The following is a 22,846-nucleotide window of genomic DNA, read 5'->3' on the forward strand; positions in this document are numbered from 1 at the left end:
ACTCCCCCCGTTCAAATTTTTTAAATCCAATGCCATCTTGCAACACTTTTGATGATGGCCACTTGGAGTACCAGGCAGGACAAGCCGTTTGACACAACAACCTTATCCACTGAGATAAAGCGAAGACACGTGATAACGACGTAGTTAACCCAGCCTCCACCCACCTCTCCACCTCCGGTCGGAGGGTCTTCTCCCGCTCCAACATGGCCACGATCAGCTTGCCCCATTCCTTCTCTATGTCGTTGGGGTGGTGGCCGGCAGGAAGCTGGATACGGCCAAACTCGATCCACACCTGCCACGAGACGCACCCCACACACACACACACACACACACACACACACATATACACCAACACACGCAGACACATGCACGCACGCACACATACCGCACACAAAGGTTCCATGGATACAAACAAACACACAATTTCAAAACATGTTACCATTGTACTACATAGGTCATTGGGAAATATTATGACATTCAGGTGACACGCTCAGCCTTCAACTCTGTTACTGACCTCGAGCATCTCATAAAGATGGTTAATTTTGGTCTTTTCGTTCTCCTTCAGTGGGATTTCATGTTCTTTAAACTGTAAATACTGTGTATAAAGTGCCTGCAAGATAAGAATGATACTCAGTTAAAAGGGCATATATGGCTATAAAAACACACCTATTTACGGCAATGAAGCTCACTGCCAAACGATGAAATCCAACACATCTTAGCGGCAGAAAAAAAGAAAAAGGTGAAACGCTAAAGTGACTGTGACGCCTGCTCGGCTGAACTCCCTACCTTGAGTTCAACAGGGTTGTTGGGGAATGCTCTGTCTGACATTACAGTCACGTTGTGTTTGATCCACTGGCTGAGATACTTGATCATGTTCTGGTACTCCACCCACTTAATATCTACGTCCTGTTAGGAACACCACAACCGTCACATATAAGGTTAGTCATCATCCCCTTCTCTTCAATGTGGGCAGACAGTATTTGGTTACGCGTCGACGTGAAACATGTTTCTGTTTGCTTGTTTGTTTGACTCACGTTAGCGTTGATACCGTCACCACCGTCGGGGACCTTGGGGAAGGAGTCGTACAACGTGGAGACGTACGTTATCACAGACTTCTCATCCGGAGACTGGACGTCAACATCTAACCAGAGAGAAAAAGAAAGAAGACGTGCCCGTATGATAATCCAAACCTACCAATAAATATATATATATAATCTCTCATCTCCGAGAATAACTCCATGAAAGAAAATACACTCCCACTGTACTTTAACAGTGAACAGGTTTAGGAGCCATGATGATGGGAGGATAATGATGCTGAGGTGGAGGATGGTGGGAACAACGGGGATGGTGAATGTAGCATGAGTGGATGGATGCAGTATGAGTGGATGGATGCAGTATGAGTGGATGAATGCAGTATCAGTGGATGGATGCAGTATGAGTGGATGAATGCAGTATGAGTGGATGAATGCAGTATGAGTGGATGAATGCAGTATGAGTGGATGAATGCAGTATGAGTGGAGGGATGGGGGCTCACCCTCGGGGTCCAGCAGCCTGGCCACGCCCAGCTGCTCCGCCACACCGAAGGCCCGCTCCAGATTGGACCGGTTGGACTGGGTCGACACCAGACTCATGTCCACCAGGTCAGGCCTGCGGAGCGGACGGACGGACAGACGGACAGACGGACAGACGGACAAATGGACAGACGGACAGACGGACAGATGGACAGACGGACAAACGGACAGATGGACAGATGGACAGACGGACAGATGGACAGAATGACAGACGGACATACGGACAGACGGACAGAATGACATACGGACAGACGGACAGAATGACAGACAGACAGATGGAAAGACACAGATGGAATGACAGGCAGATGGACAGAATGAGACGGACGGACAAACGGACAGATGGACAGAATGACAGACGGACAGACGGACAGACAGATGGAAAGACAGACAGACAGACAGACAGATGGAACAGCAGACAGACATACAGACAGACAGACAGACAGACAGACAGACAGACAGACAGACAGACAGACAGACAGACGAACAGACATGGGGAGAGACAAACGGAGGAAGGATTAACAAACAAAGCTTAGTTAAAGTTAAAGCTTAGTTAAAGGAGAGAGAAATATATAGATAAATAGATCAAAGGATAGGGAGCAACCTTTGAATTGTCCAATTGTTTACTGGTAAATTAATTATACGTACAGTGGAGCTAATTGAATCTGCATGGTGGCTATGTCCGTGAAATTGTGTGAGCATTCGTCTGATCTATTATGAATGCTCTTGAATACTGGCCAGTGCGATCAGAGGTATGTAAATATTTTGGCAAAAGCATGTGGGAATACTAGCCAGAGAGGAAATGCCTCGGTCATAAGCAGAACCAGACAGCAGGGAAACATCTCCTTATTTGCTCAGAACTGCCAGCAGTTAAATAAGCAGCAAACGTTTGACCTTGAACCAAACGTTTCCCTTTTCTCTTCCATCCTGGAAACGCTTCTGACTGATTGCCTGTATACAAAATAACTGTGTGCTTCTATTTGTGTGTGTGTGTGTGTGTTTTTATGTGTGTGTTTGCATGCGCAAGTGTGTGCAAATGAGCCAGTATACTCTGGCTCTGGCCATCCACACCACATCCTCGTCAAAGTATGTGCGATTGTGTTGATATTACAAAATACTTGATCGAAACATTTGATATGCAAAAACAACTATAAACCCAACCATACATGAGTGACGAGCCGGCCGCAGCGTACATAAGCAATGGACAAAATGATAAAAAAAAAAAAAAAAAAGCAATGATAACATCATCTAAGAATTGCTATCATGAGGAAGTGATTTATCAGACCATTAAGTTCAGCACAACAGCAGTGCCTGTATTTGTGTAACCAGACCAGTGAGTTCAGACAGCAGTGCACAGCTGACCCTTCTGAAGAAGATTGCTGGAAGTAGTCGAAACATGTCATAGGTAAAAACTAAGAGACACTAGTCTGTTTACATGAACATATAAATGAATGCATCAAGTTAGATTAAACCTTTTCAAGTTAGCAGTGCCTGTATTTGTGTTACCAGACCAGTGCGTTCAGTACAACAACAGTGCCTGTATTAGTGTATGATTTGTGTATGATTTGTGTTACCAGACAGTGAGTTGGGTACAACAGCAGTACCTGTATTTGTGTATGATTTGTGTTACCAGACAGTGAGTTGGGTACAACAGCAGTACCTGTATTTGTGTATGATTTGTGTTACCAGACAGTGAGTTGGGTACAACAGCAGTGCCTGTATTTGTGTATGATTTGTGTTACCAGACAGTGAGTTGGGTACAACAGCAGTACCTGTATTTGTGTATGATGGCGTTGAAGAGCCGGCCGTCCCTCCAGGAGGTGGTGAAGTTGTCGCAGCGGACGCCCACGTAGCCGTCCGTCATCTGCTTGGACCAGAACAGAAGCCTCTCCTTGGCCGTCATGTCCTCCGACTGGCCCGCCACGTGGATCTCAGAGATCTGGGGGTCACACACGGGCGGGGACACAGATTAGATACCATCATGTGGTCCTAAGAGATCTGGGGTTCTTACACAGGGAGGGAGCTCAGCTCAGATACCTGACACACACTGCATGTATGGGCTATTTCATGGACATGACAGGAAAGATGGATAGGAAGGCTGGTAGCATAGGACCACAGGTGTACTGGTAGCACATCAGGTATGTTGGATTCTATTCTTGAAATAGACAAATAAACAACGATAGAAAAAACTATATATGTAATTGAAAATAAATAGGTTTAGTAAAGGCTTGTTATTACTGACAGAATGTGTTGCTTTGTCCATTCAATCATGTTTTCCATTGTAATTGTTTTGATAAATGTTTTGGGTGTATCTGTTTGCTGAATAAACTCACTGGGAGCATAAGCACTGTTGATGACTCTGTCTTCCCACTGGCAATGGCCTTCCTGTAGCAATAATTATGGATGAGGTGATGCCCCAAACGCCCCCTCCTCCTCCCTTACTCTCCTAAAAACACCCCTCGTACGTACTTATTGTATGCTGTGTTCTGGCACTTAAAAGTAGTACTTAGCATCGTGTAGCATCTTATCCCAGCTATCTTGTTGAACACAAGGAAGGGGTTAACGTAGCATTGTGGGTGCCTGGCCCTTGTTCCAGGAACATCCTTACAGTAGCTACAGCGATATACATTGTTGTTTCTTTCTTCGGATCAATGTACTTATTCTAGTAAGTAGCTTTGGATAAAAGCGTAAATGTAAATGTACCGGTAAATGTAATTAAGTGTGTCTTATGCAACTAATGTTCAAAAGCTGGTTTATGTAACTTATGGTCACTGAATGGTTTTACCACAATTTGATAAAGACTGGCATTAAAGACATAATAAGTAACGCAACACTGCAAATTAATGTTTCACAATTGATCTCATGAAAGATTGATTTGCAGACCTCACGTGATTCTTATTCCATCACATGCCATCCACATGAAGTTATTCAATGATTTTTGTATTATGAAGGAGATCATTTCTGCACTAAAATACTATGACCCAGGAAAAGCTTTATATGACTTTATGGGATGTTACATGTTTGTAACAAACACAATTCACCAGATAAAACATTAACTCTATTAAAGTAAACCTGACGTTTAAATGAATACCCGGTATAAATCAGACCCTAACCCTAACCCCTGACCCTAACCCTACAATACAGTTCATTTTATTCCCTTCTTGGAATCATTTAATAGCCACTTTTTGGTTTATACAGTTTCAAACCCAAACAGTGTGCCAACCATTAGCACCATGCTTGAATACACATAACCACATGACCAAGTTAACAATTCCAGTGCAACTTTTACTAGCTTGCAGATATTTATGACTTAGTCCGGCAATCAAAATGTCAAGTGTGCTCAAGGACCACTCAATCATTCACACAACTTTATGAAGCCAATTGGCAAACTTTAAAACGTAAAATTAGGATTGTGTCCACAATAGTTGGATGAAGACAAATGCCCTCATCCTGAGAAGTCATCGTGGAATCCAACTTTTCTCTACAACTATAATGCACTACCTTGTTTTGACATAATAGGATTCTCAGGTTATACCTCAGGGTTTGTTTAAAATGTTGTAAAATATACAGCAGTTGTTATGTTCTATTGCAATAACTATGTTTGAGGCCTACTCATTCTCAGCGGAAACATGTTTCCTAGTCCCAGTAGTTAAGCAAAGGGTATTCCAAGGAGCTCAAAGCTCACAATGGTTGTGCAGAAAGATTGGCTGGAAGAGTGACTGTACTTTGGTATGTGACTTTGTAAGAACACGATTAACCAGCATGGAATGAGTGTCTCCACTTAAACACAAAGGATTACCGCTCACCAGCCAAAACAATCATTAAACAAAATCCCCATCAGCCTGCACCCAAATAAAAACAGTAAAGCCTAGATCAGCCAAGATATATCTTTTTTTTTCACCACCAATAGACGATCCACCCAACAGACACACTCACGTATCCTGGTCATCATGTCTATAATGAACATGTACTTAAACGTTACCTCGTGGTTGGCAGACATGCCCTGGCCAAAGGCTTGTGCACGTTCTCCATGACCACAGCTGGAGCTGGCTCTCCTTCTCCCACTGAGCACTCTGTCGTTCCTCTGCCTCGTTTCAGTGGAAAAGTTCTCCTCGCTCTCACACCGAGATCCTCCACATCCTCCCGCACCTCCGAGCAGAGTCTGCTCCGCTGCTCCTAAACTCACAGCTCTCTTCAGCCCATGCCGCGGCAGGCAGACGCTCTTCCCTCCGCGTCCTCCTCCACCTCCTCCACCCTCGGAGCGGAGGTGAGCAGCGCTGCCGGGCGGCTCACCCACAGACGTCCTGGCTCCATGGACCTCCACCCGATCGGTTGGAGCCGATCCTCCGCAGCTCTGGGTTCCTTCTGTGGTCTCAGAGCCTGATTCAGCACGGGGCACCCCGACGCCGGCGCCGCCTAGCTCGGCTCCGACCGGCTCCTTAGCCGAGGTCCTGACCCCGCCTGTGAGTAGACCCCCTGCAGGGCGGATGTCTGCCGCGTGCCGGAGCTCCGGACCATCCGTGGCGTCCACCACGGCGGGCGATGGGGGTTCCTCCCCAGGCTGAAGGACCTCCGATTTCCTCTTCTTCCTCTGGAAGTAGCGGCGTCCCTGGTGCTCTTTCTGTCCGCTGGGGACGAGGGGAGCCTTCCTGGGGTCCACGTAGTAATCCTCTTTGGGGGACCTCACGCAGCCACATGCGTTGTTGCCCATGTTGGACGTCCATACGCTGGCTCAAAGGAGACAGGACTCGCGGCACACTGAAGCTTCACCGGTTCCCAGTGGAGCCACGTTTACATGTCCAACGCACCCGTGTCCCTTCTCTGTTTACCTCACAACAAGAACGGATCCAGCGACAGTCAGGCAACCGGTCGAGCACATATTTTAACCACACGCTCTTGGAAAACCGGACAGTGTCTGGGCTTTCCTGGTTTGTTTTCCGTCCTCTCATAGAAACACAGTCAGCACTCACTCTCTGGATCTCTCTCTCTCTCTCTCTCTCTCTCTCTCTCTCCCCCACTCTCTCTCTCTCTCACCGACGCTCGCTCTCGCTCTCTCTCCCTATTGCCGGCTTCCCCTCCGTCTCTGGAATCTATCCCGACCTTTGAAACTTTTTCTCCAACTCAGCTAATCCAGTACAAACGCCATAAAGGCACCGAGAGGCAGGGCCTCCCAGGGCTGGTCAGCCGCCCAGCCGAGCGGCAAGGAGAGACCGACAGACAGACAGACAGACAGACAGACAGACAGACAGGCAAACAGAGGAGACTGGCGGACTGGCCGGCTTCTAGCGCTGCGCCGTCATGCTCACTCAGAGTGTAAACACCGACACCACTGCGACACCAAATATCTGCCAGAGCTGGTTTCCCGTCAGAGTCACTGTGTTTGCATGTTTTGCGTGCGACAGTGAAAGCCAATGCAGGGCAGTTAAAAAAAAAAAAGAGGAAAAGGTTGATGGACAGGCTTCTAAATCAAACAAGAGTTTCGCCAGTGGAAGGGCCATCTATTATGGTGGCCCGGGATAACCGAGCTCAGCAAAGTCTGCCCGCCCTCATGGGATCAGCAGGATGGGCCTGTCCAGGGCCATCGTATAAAGGCTTTGGAAAAAAAGCCACCAGGCTGACAAAAGCCTGACTAGGCCGGCCGGTGGGGTGACACACAATAGCATAGGCTAGTGGAGGGAGCTTTAGCCTCCCTGGTTTGAATCAACACTCTTATCAGAACAAATCACTAACATAGCAGGTCGACGAGAGAGGCAGGGCAGGGGAGGGGGGTGGGGGGGGTACCAGGAAGTGAGTCATTTGCAAATAAACATCACACGTGTTAGCTGACGTTGCTGTCGATTACCCATGCCTCTTTCCCCAGGGAGCTAAACCAATGAGATGCCACTCTAGCCCCACAGCGCTATTGCAGGTGGTATAGTTAATAGCGCCGCATGGCTGAGCTAAAAATAGAAGTGTCACCGTTGCCCCCGGCAATATACTAGAGGCCGATGACGTTGTTGTTGTTGTTCAAGGTGAGCCGTGCCCTGTGAGCTACTACAGTTTGAAACGGACTGACCTCTACCGGACCGACCGCTCGACTAAGATTCTCTACAGCCTACATTCGTTTTTTATTTGGGTGAATAAAGTTTCAGGCTAAATAAAGCCCTGCAATCTATTTATGTGCCTCATCATCATCCGATCGGATGCTTTGACCTTGTCACATGATATATTGTGGTTTAAAGAGACCGTGACCTCTGCTGAAGACAAATCAACAAATATAAATTGAAAGTAAAATAGCAACGGAGATTAATTCCCCACATACGAAGGCAAGCATGAAGAAAGTCCACATGTAATCAAATACAGACAAATAAACACAGGCTACACATACAGTAAGTACAGGCTACTCTGCCCAAAGAGGAGGTTTCCCACAGGTCTTTTCGGAAAGCTGTTTTGAGCTTTACAGTTGTTTATACAAAACTTAAAAAAAAGCTTTTTCAGGGGCACACTTGGCCTCAATGAGATCCTATTTTGATTTATTCGAAAAAAAATTGAGCTGGGATTGCCTTGAGCCTTGCATGTTCCTCCCAGCCAGCTGCGGTCGGGGCTTTAACTGTAATAACCCAAAGTGGAATCTTGTGTGTTTATGCACTGACACTTTAACCGCGTCCCTGGTACTGTTTCAAGAAGAAACAGGCCCATCGCGCCTGGATCGAACGCTGAAGGGCGTGGGGAGACTGACAGGGACAAGTGTGGACTGCACCCATCCAAGCTGCCATGCCATCTCCTCTACAGGCCAAGACAGATCAACGGAGAAGATGCTTTACTTTGACCCCTATTTTTTTCAACTTTTACTCCAATGCATCATCTTACAACGACATAACGATGTTGATCTACTTAGTGGGTTTAGGATTTATACGATGGGCATAACTATGAGGTATGAAATGAATGGATGCTTTTTGACTTCATTGCTATCTAAAATATGTTTTATTTATTTTTTTCACCTTTAGGTATGACTATGGGACGAGCGAATCAGATCGATTCTACTAAGGTACCTCTCCCTCCACACTCTTGCAACTGTCAAAACATGATCAATCAAACGCGGGCTGACTTGAGCAGACAGATGGGCCAAATGAACTGCATCGAGGCTTCAGTGAGTGGTATGCCCCGGCCTGACAACTAGTGAGGGTCGATGATCGAGAAGCTGGGATGACAGTGTGAGATTCAGCGTTTAATAACTCCCATTTATATTGGATTCTTGTGGATACGTGCCATTTTTGGAATGTTAACTGAAGCTATCACAGGCAAAGACATTGTTTGTACTTCAGGGAGTGGCATCACGATGTGCAGATCAGCCAGAAGATCTTTTTCTGAAATATTTGAATACTACGAGTGCTCCAAGGAAAATATGTTGCCCTATGAATACTATATGAAAGCAAATCAAATACTGATATGACTCCCTGCAACACAGCATGAAACAAGATGCGACCAGTCTTCTCAATACCTTCATTCATTTGTATGCATTATATAGAGACATAAAAAACCACATGTGGAGACACACAATAAAGGTCATGATTATACACAGTGAAAGGTTTGTGGTAGTTCTGACCTGAAAGTGCAGAATGATGGTCCAGATTAATCCCAGGGTTAACTTCGGGTTTCCATCTGTGATGTCGTCGTTCCTTATATTTACAAGTTTGACCTGAAAACAAAAAGAAAAAAATGGTTATTAATTTGTCTGAAACATCTCTACCTAATCTACTGCATATAGCGCTTCTGTATTTGTTTTTGGTTCATTTAACAAAAAATAAATAGTAAAAATGTATTTTGTTTTACAGTGTTTTCAAATATATTAAAGGCAACTTTTCAACTCACTGCAAAAATATGAACAGACATTAATGCACTTAACAGGGATATCAAATGTCAAATTCCGGTCATTAAACTTTACACGGTTGCTTTACACGGGGAATGGGTTAGCCTAGCGATTGTAATACTTGCACTTGGTTCTATGAACATCTTTACTGTACCGACAGCGATATATTGTTTCACTTCTTATGACAAATGTACTTATTGTAACAAATGCACTTATTGTAAGTCGCTTTGGATAAAAGCGTCTGCTAAATGCCATAAATGTAAATGTAAATGTAAATTAAACCAAACGGCCACCAGATGGCAGAAGAGCCTCTCTAAAGAAACGTTACTCTGTTGCCCTCCTTGCTCCTTGACTCATCATTTTCTACCCTGATTTCATGCTTTAAGTATAGACGACCAAACCGTTCTAAATGTTCTCTGTCCCTGTCTACCTACCTCTCAAAGAACATGGTGTGCTTGTGTATGCTTCCGTGTGTGTTGTGTGAGTGTGTGTTGTTTGAGCACGTGTGTTTGGGGCGGGGGGGGTCAACAATAGAACAAGTCATTTGAATGGCGACTGTGAATCCATTGTCTCGCGCCTCGCTCGAGTGACGTCACATCTGGCTACAGCTGGGATGAGCTTCACATCCTGAGCTCGGGAGCTCTCTGCTCTTTGAAAGCCAATCGATACTAAAGGAAGCCATAAGAAGTTATGGATTCGTAACCATGCATGGTTTATGGATTTTACTCAGATTTCAGAAATCCTAAAAAATAAATACGGTTGAATTGATTTCCTCCTGCACTTGATTCATTTTTGGAGAATTATGTTTTGATTTACAAAAAATCTAACTAAATATACGAACTAAATTCTGCGCTTACCTCTGGATGGCTTTAGGAATCATGCAGATGCTAATGCAGCACTTTTTTCAATATCCAAAATTGATAACACTGTTTAGTATATGCTACACGTGAACCTCCTAAGGTGGCGCAATTTGAATGGTTTGCTATCTCATCTTGTTTATTTTTGGAGCGTTCACGTGTAGTATAAACTAACACAATTATTCACCTCAGGCTCCCTGAATAGTGGGGAATAGGCTATTCCCCACTATTCACTTCGCCTTCGGCGAATAATTGTTAAGTAATGTTCTCATCGTCACTAAGACCGCTTTGGATCAAAGCCGTCTGCTCAATGACTCAATGGAAATATGACATAATCCACGAATGCTGATTCATTATCATCAGATGTGACTAGCTAATTGTTTAACGGGGAATGTATCCATCGTGGTTTGAATGTCACACCAGCAGTCCGTATCTCACCTGCCGTCTCTTTAAGTAGTCCAGGGCTATTTGTACATTTTGTAATCTGTGGAAGCGCATTCGTCCCTTCTCCCGAGGCTGTGGGTCAAACAAAATGGAAAAGGAGAAGAGAACACGGGATCAGAGTTTGTACCATCGGACGACGGGGAGAAATTAACACATTGTATTAGAGTGGTCGACATGCCACTGGAGTCTTACCCACCGGGTCAAAGACATAGAGGAAAGGAAGCACAGATTAAAGCCTTCAGAGGAAGAGCTACAGCTAAAAGCCAAGACCCATCGACGCGCTGTGTGCATATGCGTCCCTGGAAGCGCTCTTTACACAATTTTTCATGAGAATTTCGTTTGGTACAAAAGGAATGAAAAATCGGATGTCAAGCAAGGTTGACTTCAACATTAGAGTCTTTAACGGAAGACAACTGAAAATGACACACACACACACACACATACACAATTCATTTTCTGATCGGAACAATCCGACTGTTGATTGATTGAAACGGTCGATGACAGGGTGCAACTATGGTGACGTTGCATGCGCACGTGCCCCACGCACGTGAACAGCGGGGGTGCGTGGCGTGGGGCAGTGAGACGGGGGTCAGACAAAGCATGTGATTACAAGCCAGCGACGCACACATATACACACAAACGTGCGCGCGCACACACACACAAACACACACACACACACACACCACAACAGGGAAAGGCTGTGTGTGTGTGTGTGTGTGTGTGGTGGAAACAGCACTCAGCCACTCTGATGGTGCACACTCTCAGACAGGAAGTCTCTCATCTTAACTAGACTCGCCCAAACCTCCTCCCCCAGGTCTGCCCCGAGCTCATTCACCAATGAAAGCACAGCGTGAACGGGCCTCACCAAAACCCCAGCATGTGCAGCAATAGACAAACCAGATGACCTCATGGTGACCTGGATACACCGCTCAGTGCTAAAGCTTAGGATGTAAACACCAAAAAGAAAACCATGGCGGTATGTGTGCATTGTTCGCGCCATTCATAGTATTTCATATTCTTTGTTTGGCTTCGAGTACCAAGCTTTTTTGTTGGTTTTAGCTTTCTAACAGATTTATCCAAATAAGATCTTCCCCAGGTCTTTAGATCATGAGCCATTCTCACGCTGCCAGTATGGCTGTTCAAAAGGTTCTCAATAATATCATCCTTGGACACAGTTATGCCATGGTATCCTCCTCAACAACCTACGCATAATAAAGTCGCACTTACACACAAAAGGTGAACCCCACCAATAACCAGATGGGCCTAGGGGGGGGGACATTTGCAAAAACCTGCGCCGTCTCGTGATACGGCTGCATGCCGTGCGTCCGTGCGCCGTGGAACGTTGTGTTGGAACAAAACACTGCTGTTAATGAACCCCAAAGGCCTTCTAGGTTAGTTTGTTACCAGGGGTGAGTGGGGGGGGGGGGGGGGGTCGCACCACACCTACCCCCTTGTCATCATCCTGCGCGTGGCCATGCTGCTCAACGTCACATGCCCCTGCCGAACTCACCAACCGCAAGGTCTTCAGCACGTCACGCTCCCGCGGCTTACCACGGCAACGGGGGGGGGCCGGGAAGAGAGGACATGGAGCGGAAGGATGAGCAGGTTGACAGACACGAGGTGGTCAAGTGACAGACAGACAGACAGACAGACAGACAGACAGGTGGATGGACAGAGAGAGAGAGGGTGGATTTGAATGGTGTGTGGACAGACAGACAGACGGACGGCGGAAAGGACAGCCGGACAAGTGGACAGACAGACAGGTGGACCGGTAGACGAGAGGTTGGACAGATAGACAGACAGACCGGTTGTAGAGAGGGTGGACACACAGAGACAGACCGGTTGAAGAGAGGGTGGACAGACAAATGGACAGGTGTTCAGGTTTGACAAAGAGCCCAGGGGAAAGATGGACAGGTAGACGGGGGGGATCAACGGACACACAGATGACCAGACAGATGTGACAGAGGGACAAATCAAAGAAGGATGGGGAAAGGAGGAAAAAAAACATAAATGAAGGATTAAGGGAACAGAGGATGAAGGGGTAGAGGGAACAAGACAATCTAAGGAAAACAGACTGTAGGACCGGCTCTATGTGGGCTTTGAGGGACAGATAACAGTCCTCTAGGGCGGGGGGGGTACATGGAGCTAATAACATGACTGCGGATCCCAGCTGAGGCCGCTACACACCGTAGCATTGACTACCACAGTCATTCAGCTTTCGCCCATTCACACAACTAGTAGGCATAACAACAGAGAGCAAAGCGATGCACCGCCGTTCAGTCAGAAATACACATATCAGTAGTCGCTAGCCTGCCTCAATCAGAATTACAGCGTGAAAGTGAAGCTGAGTAATAGAATGTAGCTCAACATGGCATTTTCTGTACATGAGCTCTTATCAAGAAGAACATTTAGTCAAAGAAGGCAAATGCAAGTTTCAGCAGAGCTTGCTAGCTTAGCTCCACAACAAAGTTTTGTTTACTTTACAATCGCAGCTACAGATTTGTAGCTTGATTATTTTTAGGTCTAGGCTGCATAATCGGGATAATATCATGATAACATTAAAGACCTTTATAGTCTCGGAGCTCAAAAAATCTAACTCACAAGACTGGCTAAACGAGTCACACTTGGCTTTCATTGGAAATCTGGTAATCCTTAAATCTACTGAGGAAACCACTCAGGTTACAATGACGATTGCCAACACTAATTTGGCATTCAAGTCACAGCCAACATAACCTTTAATTCGAACAGACCAAGATTGAACGAATAGCTCTGATTACATTAGGATTCAACATCCCCTTTTTACTACACTTCCCCGTCTAGTTAGTATGTTAACCCATCAGGTTAGCGAATTTGGATTCAGAAATATTGAGATTCACATTAAAAAAAAAGGACTTTCATAACAAGCCTGTTGGGGCTGTGAAGGAATGTGTTTTGCCTAGAGAGGGGAACTCACCAGTGTGTCTCCAGACAAGACCTCCAGCAGGGAGATCAGGTTATGTCCATCTCTCAGGTCTTCGTACAGGTCATTGATATGCTTCCGGACCTGTGAGAGAGAGATGACATTTTCATTTACATTCGGAGCATTTAGTAGACGCTTTTATCCAAAGCGACTAACAGCGGTTAACACATACATTCACACACTGACGGCAGAGTCAACCATGCAAGGTGACAGCCAGCTTGTCGGGAGCAATTAGGGTTAGGTGTCTCGCTCAGGGAAACCTCGGCACTCCCTAGGAGGAGCCGGGGATCGAACTCGAAACTTTTCGGTTACCCGTCAACTCGCTCTACCTCTTGAGCTAAGCTAAGCCTGCAAGACAACGCATGAGACACGTGGCACATCACAGTGGTGCATGTGACGCTTCAGGGATGACAGAAAAATAAACAGTCTGATTCTAAGGTGATGCATTTATAATGTTACCTTGATGTATGACCAAAGACCCTTTAAATGATGGTGTGATAACAAACGTATAGCAGGCAGCACACTAACACACCATGTCAGCTATGATTCCTATATTTTGGAATACATCCTGAAACGTATTAACCAAGCCTTTTAAATAATTTTAATAAAAGATTTTTAAGTCCTCTACAATGATTGTCCCCCTGCAATTCTGCTCAGCTCACCCTGTATAATCCTGTCCCAAACCTCCAGTAACCTCTAAAAGTCAGACATTATGATGTGTCTGCCTTTTACAATCTGTGACAACATCAACCTAACACCTCCCGCTTTAGATTAAAGATCTACATATTTCTAACGACCACTCCAAAATAAAAGCATATTCCCTTTTGGCCATGTATTGTCAGTCTAACAAGCAATGTAACGCAGTACTACTGAAATTGCACCTTAAAACGCATCACAGTAACACAGAAGCTTTGATCAATAGAACGCTTCAATAGTGGCCATCACTAAAACACTGCTAAGGGACAGCGAAGCAGAGAGTAAATCAACACCAGTACAATGCCTTCCTTCCTATGCTGTGATGCACTTACTCCTGCGCACTTGACTACCATTCATGAAAACCACTCTACTAGCCTTGTGCTATGATTCCTGTAGCTCAGCATACTTTCCAGTTCATTAGAAACAGGAATGAGAAGTAATTCAGATGAGTTCTCTTGACCACACTAAAGTATGACTATGTGTGTCTGTTTTTAATGTGCTATAGGACAACGATGGAAGTCTAAGGCATTGAAGGTGAGAAAAATGTGTCTCGAAACTCGACCACAACGAACAGGCGTAAAACACAGTAATTTCTAAGGGGTGTTGACGAAAAAGAAGGTCAAACACATAATTACGGTGGCCTTGTCCTTCAAACGGAAACATGCACTACAATAACGCAGATGGCATATTCTATGATCTACTATGTCAAAGGGTCAGTAAGAAATGAAGATAGTGGATAGATTTGAGAGACAAAAGCAGAGGAGATGAGATAGGCTAATGGACACTGATACACAATCTCTCCCTCTGTTCCTCTTGCCGCCGTTATCTTGATTGCTGGCAGGTACGTGTGGTTGAGGTTAATTGCTTTCTGCACACGCCCCTTACATAAGACAGCTCCCAGGGGGAATTGAGGCAGATTGAGAGACAAGCGGAAACTCCTTTACAACCAACCGAAGGCTGTTCAGCCTCTCTTTTCTTCCCCTGTTCCAATTTAAACCTTTTTGTCTGTTATTTTTGGTGAATGTGGTCTGGTGGACTTGATTTTGGCTTTATTATGCAAGTTTTGCATCTTATTTTCTTGCAGTAGCTAAGGGGAAAACCCTGTCAATTGATCCCTCTTGGCCAGACCCCTCGACTCTGGCTTTTTCTACATTGTGAGCAGATTTTTGATTATAGAATATCGGATTTCAGTTAATCTTTGTATGGTGACTTTTGGTTCGTACTCATCTCATTTCGTTCATTCGGAGAATGAGGTTGTAGCAATATTACTAACATTATACAGTAACAACCATGTCTACACCTGGTGTCCCAATATGATGCGCTACCTAACGCAAGGCTGTGGTCAGGGATAGAATGGACTAGAGACATATGGCAGAGCTGCAACTTGCATGGTCAATTCATCCATTATTAATTGCTTTAGTCTATAAAATGTTATAAATAATATAAATGGCCATTAAATGTTACCAGATTAGAACTAAAACTAAATTATGAATGTTTATAAATAGGGCAAATATTTGCATTTCTGATGCCATAAACATAAGTATTTCTACTCAAATTACAAAAATGGTTATGAAAACTTTTTAAACCGTATCCTGACAGATCATTTCAGTTTAAAATCCATTCTAAACTGGATGATTAAAAGCTTTCCCAGCCACCGTCAAAAGCTATAACACCTCAGTCTGTCCTATACCTGCACTTCCTTCTTGTAATTGAGTCTGGGGGCTTTCTGCTGAAAGCCAACCCTCCCTCCCTCCCTCCCCAGCCCTGGATAGCAGCGCTCTGAATCGCCACACTGCCTTCCTCATGACCTGCATTGCCTCAGGCATCTCTCCGTGCCATAATCCCCGCCCGCCGGCCACAGCTGTGCCTCCGAAATAGACTCGCACTCCTATCGCATTATTGGGTCAGCCAAATAGCGCCCCCCCCCCCAACCCAATCCCCCACTATGACTCAGCACCCCACTTCCGTACGGACCCCAGTGCACAGCGGGCAATGGCAACGGCAAGCCACGGCAGACACAAATCTGACAGGGATTGGGGCTGAGTAGGCCTACTCTGACCCCAATGTTATGGTGTAATGTCAAAATATGTGATTATATAACATTATGCATATTATGTGGAATTTGCAAATGATATACAGTAGGACTAGCAGTCAGTAGCAGTAGGCCTACAGAGTATTCTTAGAAAGCTTCGTCCATTTGAGTGAAGTAAACAGTAAAGTAGGGTAATATCTTAAATCTGAAGTTGATCTTATACTAAAAATGTATTTTTTTTAAGCAACAGTATTGAACACACCAAATTTAATGTTTCTAAACTGTACTTAGAAAATACAAGCTAACTGCCTTTAAAACGTTTGGGGATGAAACTACTGCAACCCACAGCAAATGGTTTTGTACAATTAGTTTTGTGTTCAAAGGCATACAAACCTCCCCGCAGCTGAAATGCCATCAACCCCATTTCACCTATTGTGCAGTAAAATGTGCACTTTGTGCAAGATAAACGATGTGACACTTGCAGGTACTTGTCACTCTGATAAAAGTTCCCCTAATTACGTTCACAGTTGCAGCCTCACCATAGCAATGTCCCGTAGCAAAAAGCGTATCGTAGCGTAGCGTGCAGAGGCATAGAGGACAGCGGCACGCAGGCATGCCTTGAGAGATCGCTTGCATGTCGGCACCTAACACCAACAGGAGCTAGGCTAATAATTGGTGTCTCTTGCTGGCTCCATAATGGATTGTTTATACAATTAAGAAATGGGTGAGTGATTCCTAACAGATCCTGATTGAAAAGTATTTCAGGACCTTAAAGTTGTGACAACACCACAACTGAGATATGTATGATGATGAATGATTTCACTAAGGTTGTTTTTTTTGCTGCAGGGAAACAGAAATCAGCACAAATACATTGGCAGTAAAGTTCTTACCTTGAAAAGATGCTGGTTTATCCATTTGGTAAATGTCTTTTTCTGCACTCTGTCTCTTTCATCTGAGGGGAAGGAGGGAAGAAACAAACAGATGTGAATAATTACAAAATGTGTTGTTCTATGGGTGCATTTATGCAGTTTAGCTGTTTTGACACTTTATGAAACTTTAATGACACATTTTTACTTTGTCCTCTGTCCCTTTTGGAGAAACAAGCGCTTTCTGTTTCAGAAGGTCTTTAATTAGTAAGGAAGGTCTTGAGTTGGAAAAGGCTCATGCGACACACCCTTCACCACTTTATTTTTGTTTCTTGTATCCATGACAACGCACTATGCGCTCATGACTAGAAAGTCAAGCAAGAGCCTAACATATGAATAAAGTACAGTACTGTACATGCAAACAGCACAATACTGCAAAACTGTAATATAATGTACATGACACAACTATTGTGCATTGCATATAGATTATTGTACATTAAAACTTGTATTGTAGATGTTCAGCGTTGTAAATGACAACAACTTTTATGTACAGTGCATAAAAAAGTTCAGCAAGTAATGTATTCCCACTGTATAGACCTGCAAACAAGATTGTGTGTTATCTGATGTTCCCTCACAGGTGAATGAAAGCGATGTTCCTCAGAAGGTTTCTGTTTCCAATACATCTAACGCTTTGTGGTCGCTATGAAAGCATCTGCACAGTGAGTTAACTGCCAACACCTTCCCAACCTCATACAAACCCTGATCAAATGTAGGCAATCATCCCTCAGAAGAACTACCAAAAGACAAAATGACTGATTAGGAAAAGCTCATTCAAATACAGTGAGGGCGCAATAGAAGACCTCTGAAAGAAAACCATAACATCAACAGCAATAAACATATGTTCTTAATCGTTTGCTAAAACCTTATGCCAAAAGTATGTTTTTCTCCCACACCAAAGAAAAATACACAAAAAAGAGCTCCACGTGGCAAATCTGGGCAGGGACCGGCAGAACACACTAAGTATAGTAGCAAGCAGCGGTAGTAAGTGAAGCACCAATACTGACCCATGCAGCACATGAGCGTCACCAGGTTAGCCCCATGCTGTCTCTCACTCCCTCCCTGGTGCTTCATGCCTGCTCTCCGCAGCCCCCTGGAGCAGCCGGCTCAGGAGTATATGTACGTGTAGTCCAGATCGACAGGGACGAGGTCCCGTTCACACACACACACACACACTACGATACTGCTAACCAGAGTGAAGCATTGGGAGACAGGAGCCTCCCCTCCTCTCTCTCTCTCTGTGCCCGCCAGACCTGCTCCAGAGGCAGTCCACAACAGCCTGCCACTGGAAGCGCCCGGAACAAGTCCGGTCAGGTTTTCCACGGTTACTCAACGTTTTTTCGTACTTTCCAAACTATTTAGGGTTCATTCCAAACCCCAAAACGACGTTACATGCAGCCTTCAAACCACTGTCGTAAAACTGTGGTGTGACTCTTTTTTTTTTAAACAACACCTTATTAACCAATGAATCATAACAGGTTGAATCAGCTTACATTCTCACCTGACTGATCAGATAACAGCATGGTGAGGCTGCCCAGAAGCCAACCAATCAGTACTGAGATTGTTTTGGCTGCCAAGACCTCATAAGGCGTTTATCGGCATTTGCAGAATGATGGACAACCAGTTTAATTAGCTGTGCTTTTTATTTGATTTCCTCATGTTTCATGCCTCAGCAGGTGATGAATGCTTGATAATCGTTCGAGCTTGCGGCAGACACTCTTGTGGGTAAAATAAAATGTGTTAGTGTTAAATAAGCTGCTGTATGCTTTGCAGGTTTGCATGTGTTAAAAAGACATTAAAATGGACATAGTGAATACTGAATGGTTAAAAAATAATTATAGGAATCAAGGCAAACCATAAACCCTCTATCCTTGTACTAAATATTTTCGGATTAGAACGATACAACAGGAAATAATGGTTTTTACCACACCCTAATTACCTGCTAGTCCACCATCTCTCTATGGGTTGAGTCATGTGTGTGGTCTAAAAATAGTGTAACAGTAAAAGCTGCAGACTGATTAAAAACTTGGCTGCTGGGAGGCATGTGCGTGATGCTGGACATGGTAGCATTTGTGGTGTCAGCTATAGCAACTGATAACAAGAGAGCAGCTGATAGGATCATCTTCAATTAACCCAACAGATCAATCATTATTATCGATATTATTACTTTTTTTTCACATCCCTTCATCTTCTGTGGGAAATAATCATCTCTATAAAGCAAAATCAGGGGTAATAAAAATCGGCCCTGGGTGTCTAGCTTTCAGTGTAATGCTAGCATTCAGTCTATGCTGGCTTTCAGTGATGGGTGTGCATTTTTGTTCATAGTGGCGAATTTAGGATCCTGAACTTGGTAATAATTACTAGCTAGCTCCAGAGAACATCATTAATATAGATTGTCTGAGAGTGCATTCCGGGAAAGCATCCAGAGAAGAGGGCTTGCTGCTAAATGGACTGTAGCATCTCTGAATGATGTGGGGCCACGCACGCACGCACGCACGCACGCACGCACGCACGCACGCACGCACGCAGGCATGCAGGCTCGCAAGCACCCACACAAACACGTATACAATAGCAGCACACATGTGTGTGTATACTCAATCAGGGAATAAACTAGAAATATTTTAAATATCTTAAAGCCACACAATATTCTCAGCATACATATTCTGTGAACTTATTCACAAAGGTGCTAGTATTGGAATTAGTAGTGGCATGAAGGCATGAAACCACATCCATTTGAATTAAAGCTATATGTGATACACACTTAAAAATAATATCTTGGATTAAAAATGTTCATTGCATAATCATTCGACTGATATGTTTTAGACTCACAATGAGACGTCACACTGAGCTGCCTGAAAGGTGAATGTGAGATGAATGGTATGGTGCCCTCTTGAGGACACAAGTAGCCTTTTCTTTTGCATGATGTCGTTTTTTCTCATTTTGAAGAAATCTTCCTCAACTAGTACACATAACCCACTACACTATATGCTAAAAGTGACACTTGCAAAGGTTTAAAACAACCCAATAAAATCACCAGATTTAGATAAAAGTGATTCATAGTGCTACAGGAAGGAGCCGGGTCGGTAGATATCATATCTGGATCATCTCTTCTGAGGTGAAGAAAGCATTAGAGGCCTAATGGCTTCAAACTGCTTTCTAAGGAACAACATTTTAGAAAACGCTCTTTGCCGCATGTTGAGATTTGTTTAAATGTAAAATATACAAGAAGTTTTATCTTTTTCTCTCACTCATATTCAATAAGTGAGATACTCTACATAAAATGAGGATGTCCACTAACTGTGACCATGTAATGCAATGTTTTCAAGCTGGTGGTAGGTGAGGGTAATGCAGGCTGAATGTGGGACACAATTTACAATAATAGAATAATAGTACTATGGCTTGTTATTTAAAAAATAATGTCATTGCGCATTCCATCATGTGTTTTCCACTTATGTTTTGTACTAAACAAACACTGGGAGCATAAGCACCGTTGTTGACCTTTTGCTTCCACTGTGTCCCACTGGCCCTGGCCTTCTTGCAGTAATAACTGTGTATAAAGGGGAACTGGCCCGCTTCGCTCAGCCACCCCATGTAGGGCTGGGCGATATGGACCAAAACTCATATCTCGATATTTTTTGTTCGAATGGCGATATACGATATTATAACGATATTTTGAATAAAACGGGTAAAGTGTGTAGTTTTAACTCCACGCCGCAAGTATTCACCATCAACCATTTATTTAGGTTCAGTTGGTTTTTTTTGCTCAACGAAGCACAACTGTGCTTTAACAACAGATATGTAAGGGATAATGTATAGAACGCCGGTCATTATCGGGAAAATAAGCCCCGACTGAAGGGGCTTATTTTCGATAATGACCGGCGACGTTCCACACATTATCCCGCTTATTACACGGCTACTTGCCTAAACGAAAAATAACTTCATGGTGTGTCTTTTTATAATTCATTTGTAACCAGCATTCGTAGTGTTGATCAGCAGAGAAATAGTCCGCCAAAGTTGTGACTCGCTTAGAAACCAAAGTCGCCGGGGCTGACAAGTTACCGGACTACTTCCGGAGTGATACCAAAGACGTCATTAGAGGCAAAAAATCCTTTGTTTTCCTTGACTAAGCAACGGTGAATAATCAAATATAAATTCACCGCCGGAAGTTGTGAAGGGCCCATGCAAGTGAACGGAGCGTTCCACGGCATTGAGAAGAGCCGTGTAATAAAAAGCAATAGTGTTGCCTGTTTGAAACATACGGAACCCGCACAGGGGAGACGTTCCCTCCAGGGCCGGTGCTATCGGGGGCACCACCCTTCACTTTGACCGGCAGTGGGTCTGCTTATAGGTCGGAATATGGTCGGAATGAAGCCGCCACCGATTCTTGACAGGCTGGGTACTTTATTCTTACACACAACCGGACTCGGTCCTTACTTCACTAAACTGACACGCACGCTACCGCTCGCTCTCCTCGCTCGTACACTTTCTCGTGCTCACGCGATACTTTCTCGTGAGCACGAGAAACATTAAAAACACTTTTTTTTAGCCCATGTCCCTTTACGGGTTCGTACTCTCTACCACCACGTGTTTATTCAAAGTTAGTTGTGAAGCGTAACGTGGGTGGGAGAACACTGCGTACATGTAAGGGGCGGGATTGAGCAGCTGAACATGGCTTGTAGGCTCAGAGCAGCGGTCGGCCTTATAAAATAGCGCTCGCAAGGCAACATCAAAATAATATATAATATAGCGGTGTGGCGATATTGTCTCAACTACATATCTCTTTCAAAAATATACCAGTATAAATTTTACTACCGGTATATCGCCAAGCCCTAACCCCATGTGCATTAATCTATTTTTACAATTTGCATATGAGGTGTTCCATGCAAGGTCTTGAAGACAATTTAGTGGTGCAGTACACCTAAAGTCAAAGGTTGGGGAAACACAGATTTAACATATGATCCAACACATAAACCCGTTGCATTATCTAGTTGGTTGACCTCAAATGTACTATGTCAATATGTGTGAAAGCGCCTTGAGGGGATACTTGTTTATAGCCCACGTCAAAGGGCATGACAGCATAATGCCATGCTCCTTCACTGAGAGGAAAGGCTGCTTAGCCAGTTAGTGTAGTTTCTCTGTACTAATAAACAGTATCGAAATCAAAGGCACAATGTCTACGATTCAGCTTCTCCCAGATAATAGCCGGGAGACTTTCAGAATTCAAACAAACGAACCAACAGTGATCCGTCCACTCTGACTGGCTGTGCAACTGCTGGGCGGGCTGGGAGGTGAATGGGAGGGGTTTAGGAGAGTGTAGACACTTATGGAGACATAGAGGGCTGGTCAGCATTTGTAGAATATATCAGTTATAGGAAGTGATTTTATTGTAAAGCATTATTGAAGTCCCTATTGTTATTTTGAGGTACCTGTAAGCTATGACCTAGTTGAAATGTTACACGTTGTGACTCACATTGAGCCTTCAACATTGGCCTATGTTCCTGAAGGTTGTTTTTTTTAT

General features: G+C 44.3%; 1 protein-coding gene across 10 annotated transcripts in view; it reads right to left on the reverse strand.

The window, feature by feature from the left end:
• Nucleotides 1–22,846, reverse strand: part of dst (dystonin) — a 120,634-nt gene that overhangs the window by 87,893 nt on the left and 9,895 nt on the right. For 3 of the 10 annotated variants that reach the window (XM_079729488.1, XM_079729483.1, XM_079729491.1), the window contains 10 exons: nt 17,296–17,357; nt 13,672–13,761; nt 10,713–10,790; nt 9,154–9,246; nt 3,341–3,507; nt 1,535–1,647; nt 1,035–1,141; nt 787–906; nt 515–610; nt 165–292 (listed from right to left, as the gene is read on the reverse strand). In XM_079729488.1, coding sequence (XP_079585614.1) covers nt 165–292; nt 515–610; nt 787–906; nt 1,035–1,141; nt 1,535–1,647; nt 3,341–3,507; nt 9,154–9,246; nt 10,713–10,790; nt 13,672–13,761; nt 17,296–17,357 — 1,054 coding nt within the window. Of the gene's footprint in view, nt 1–164; nt 293–514; nt 611–786; nt 907–1,034; nt 1,142–1,534; nt 1,648–3,340; nt 3,508–5,550; nt 6,471–9,153; nt 9,247–10,712; nt 10,791–12,165; nt 12,265–13,671; nt 13,762–17,295; nt 17,358–18,335; nt 18,782–22,846 lie in introns of those variants that run through there. The other 7 variants (XM_079729485.1, XM_079729484.1, XM_079729481.1 and 4 more) reach the window with 4 other exon arrangements.

The sequence above is a fragment of the Pollachius pollachius genome (genome assembly GCF_949987615.1).
Source record: "Pollachius pollachius genome assembly, chromosome: 2".
Classification (NCBI taxonomy): domain Eukaryota; kingdom Metazoa; phylum Chordata; class Actinopteri; order Gadiformes; family Gadidae; genus Pollachius; species Pollachius pollachius.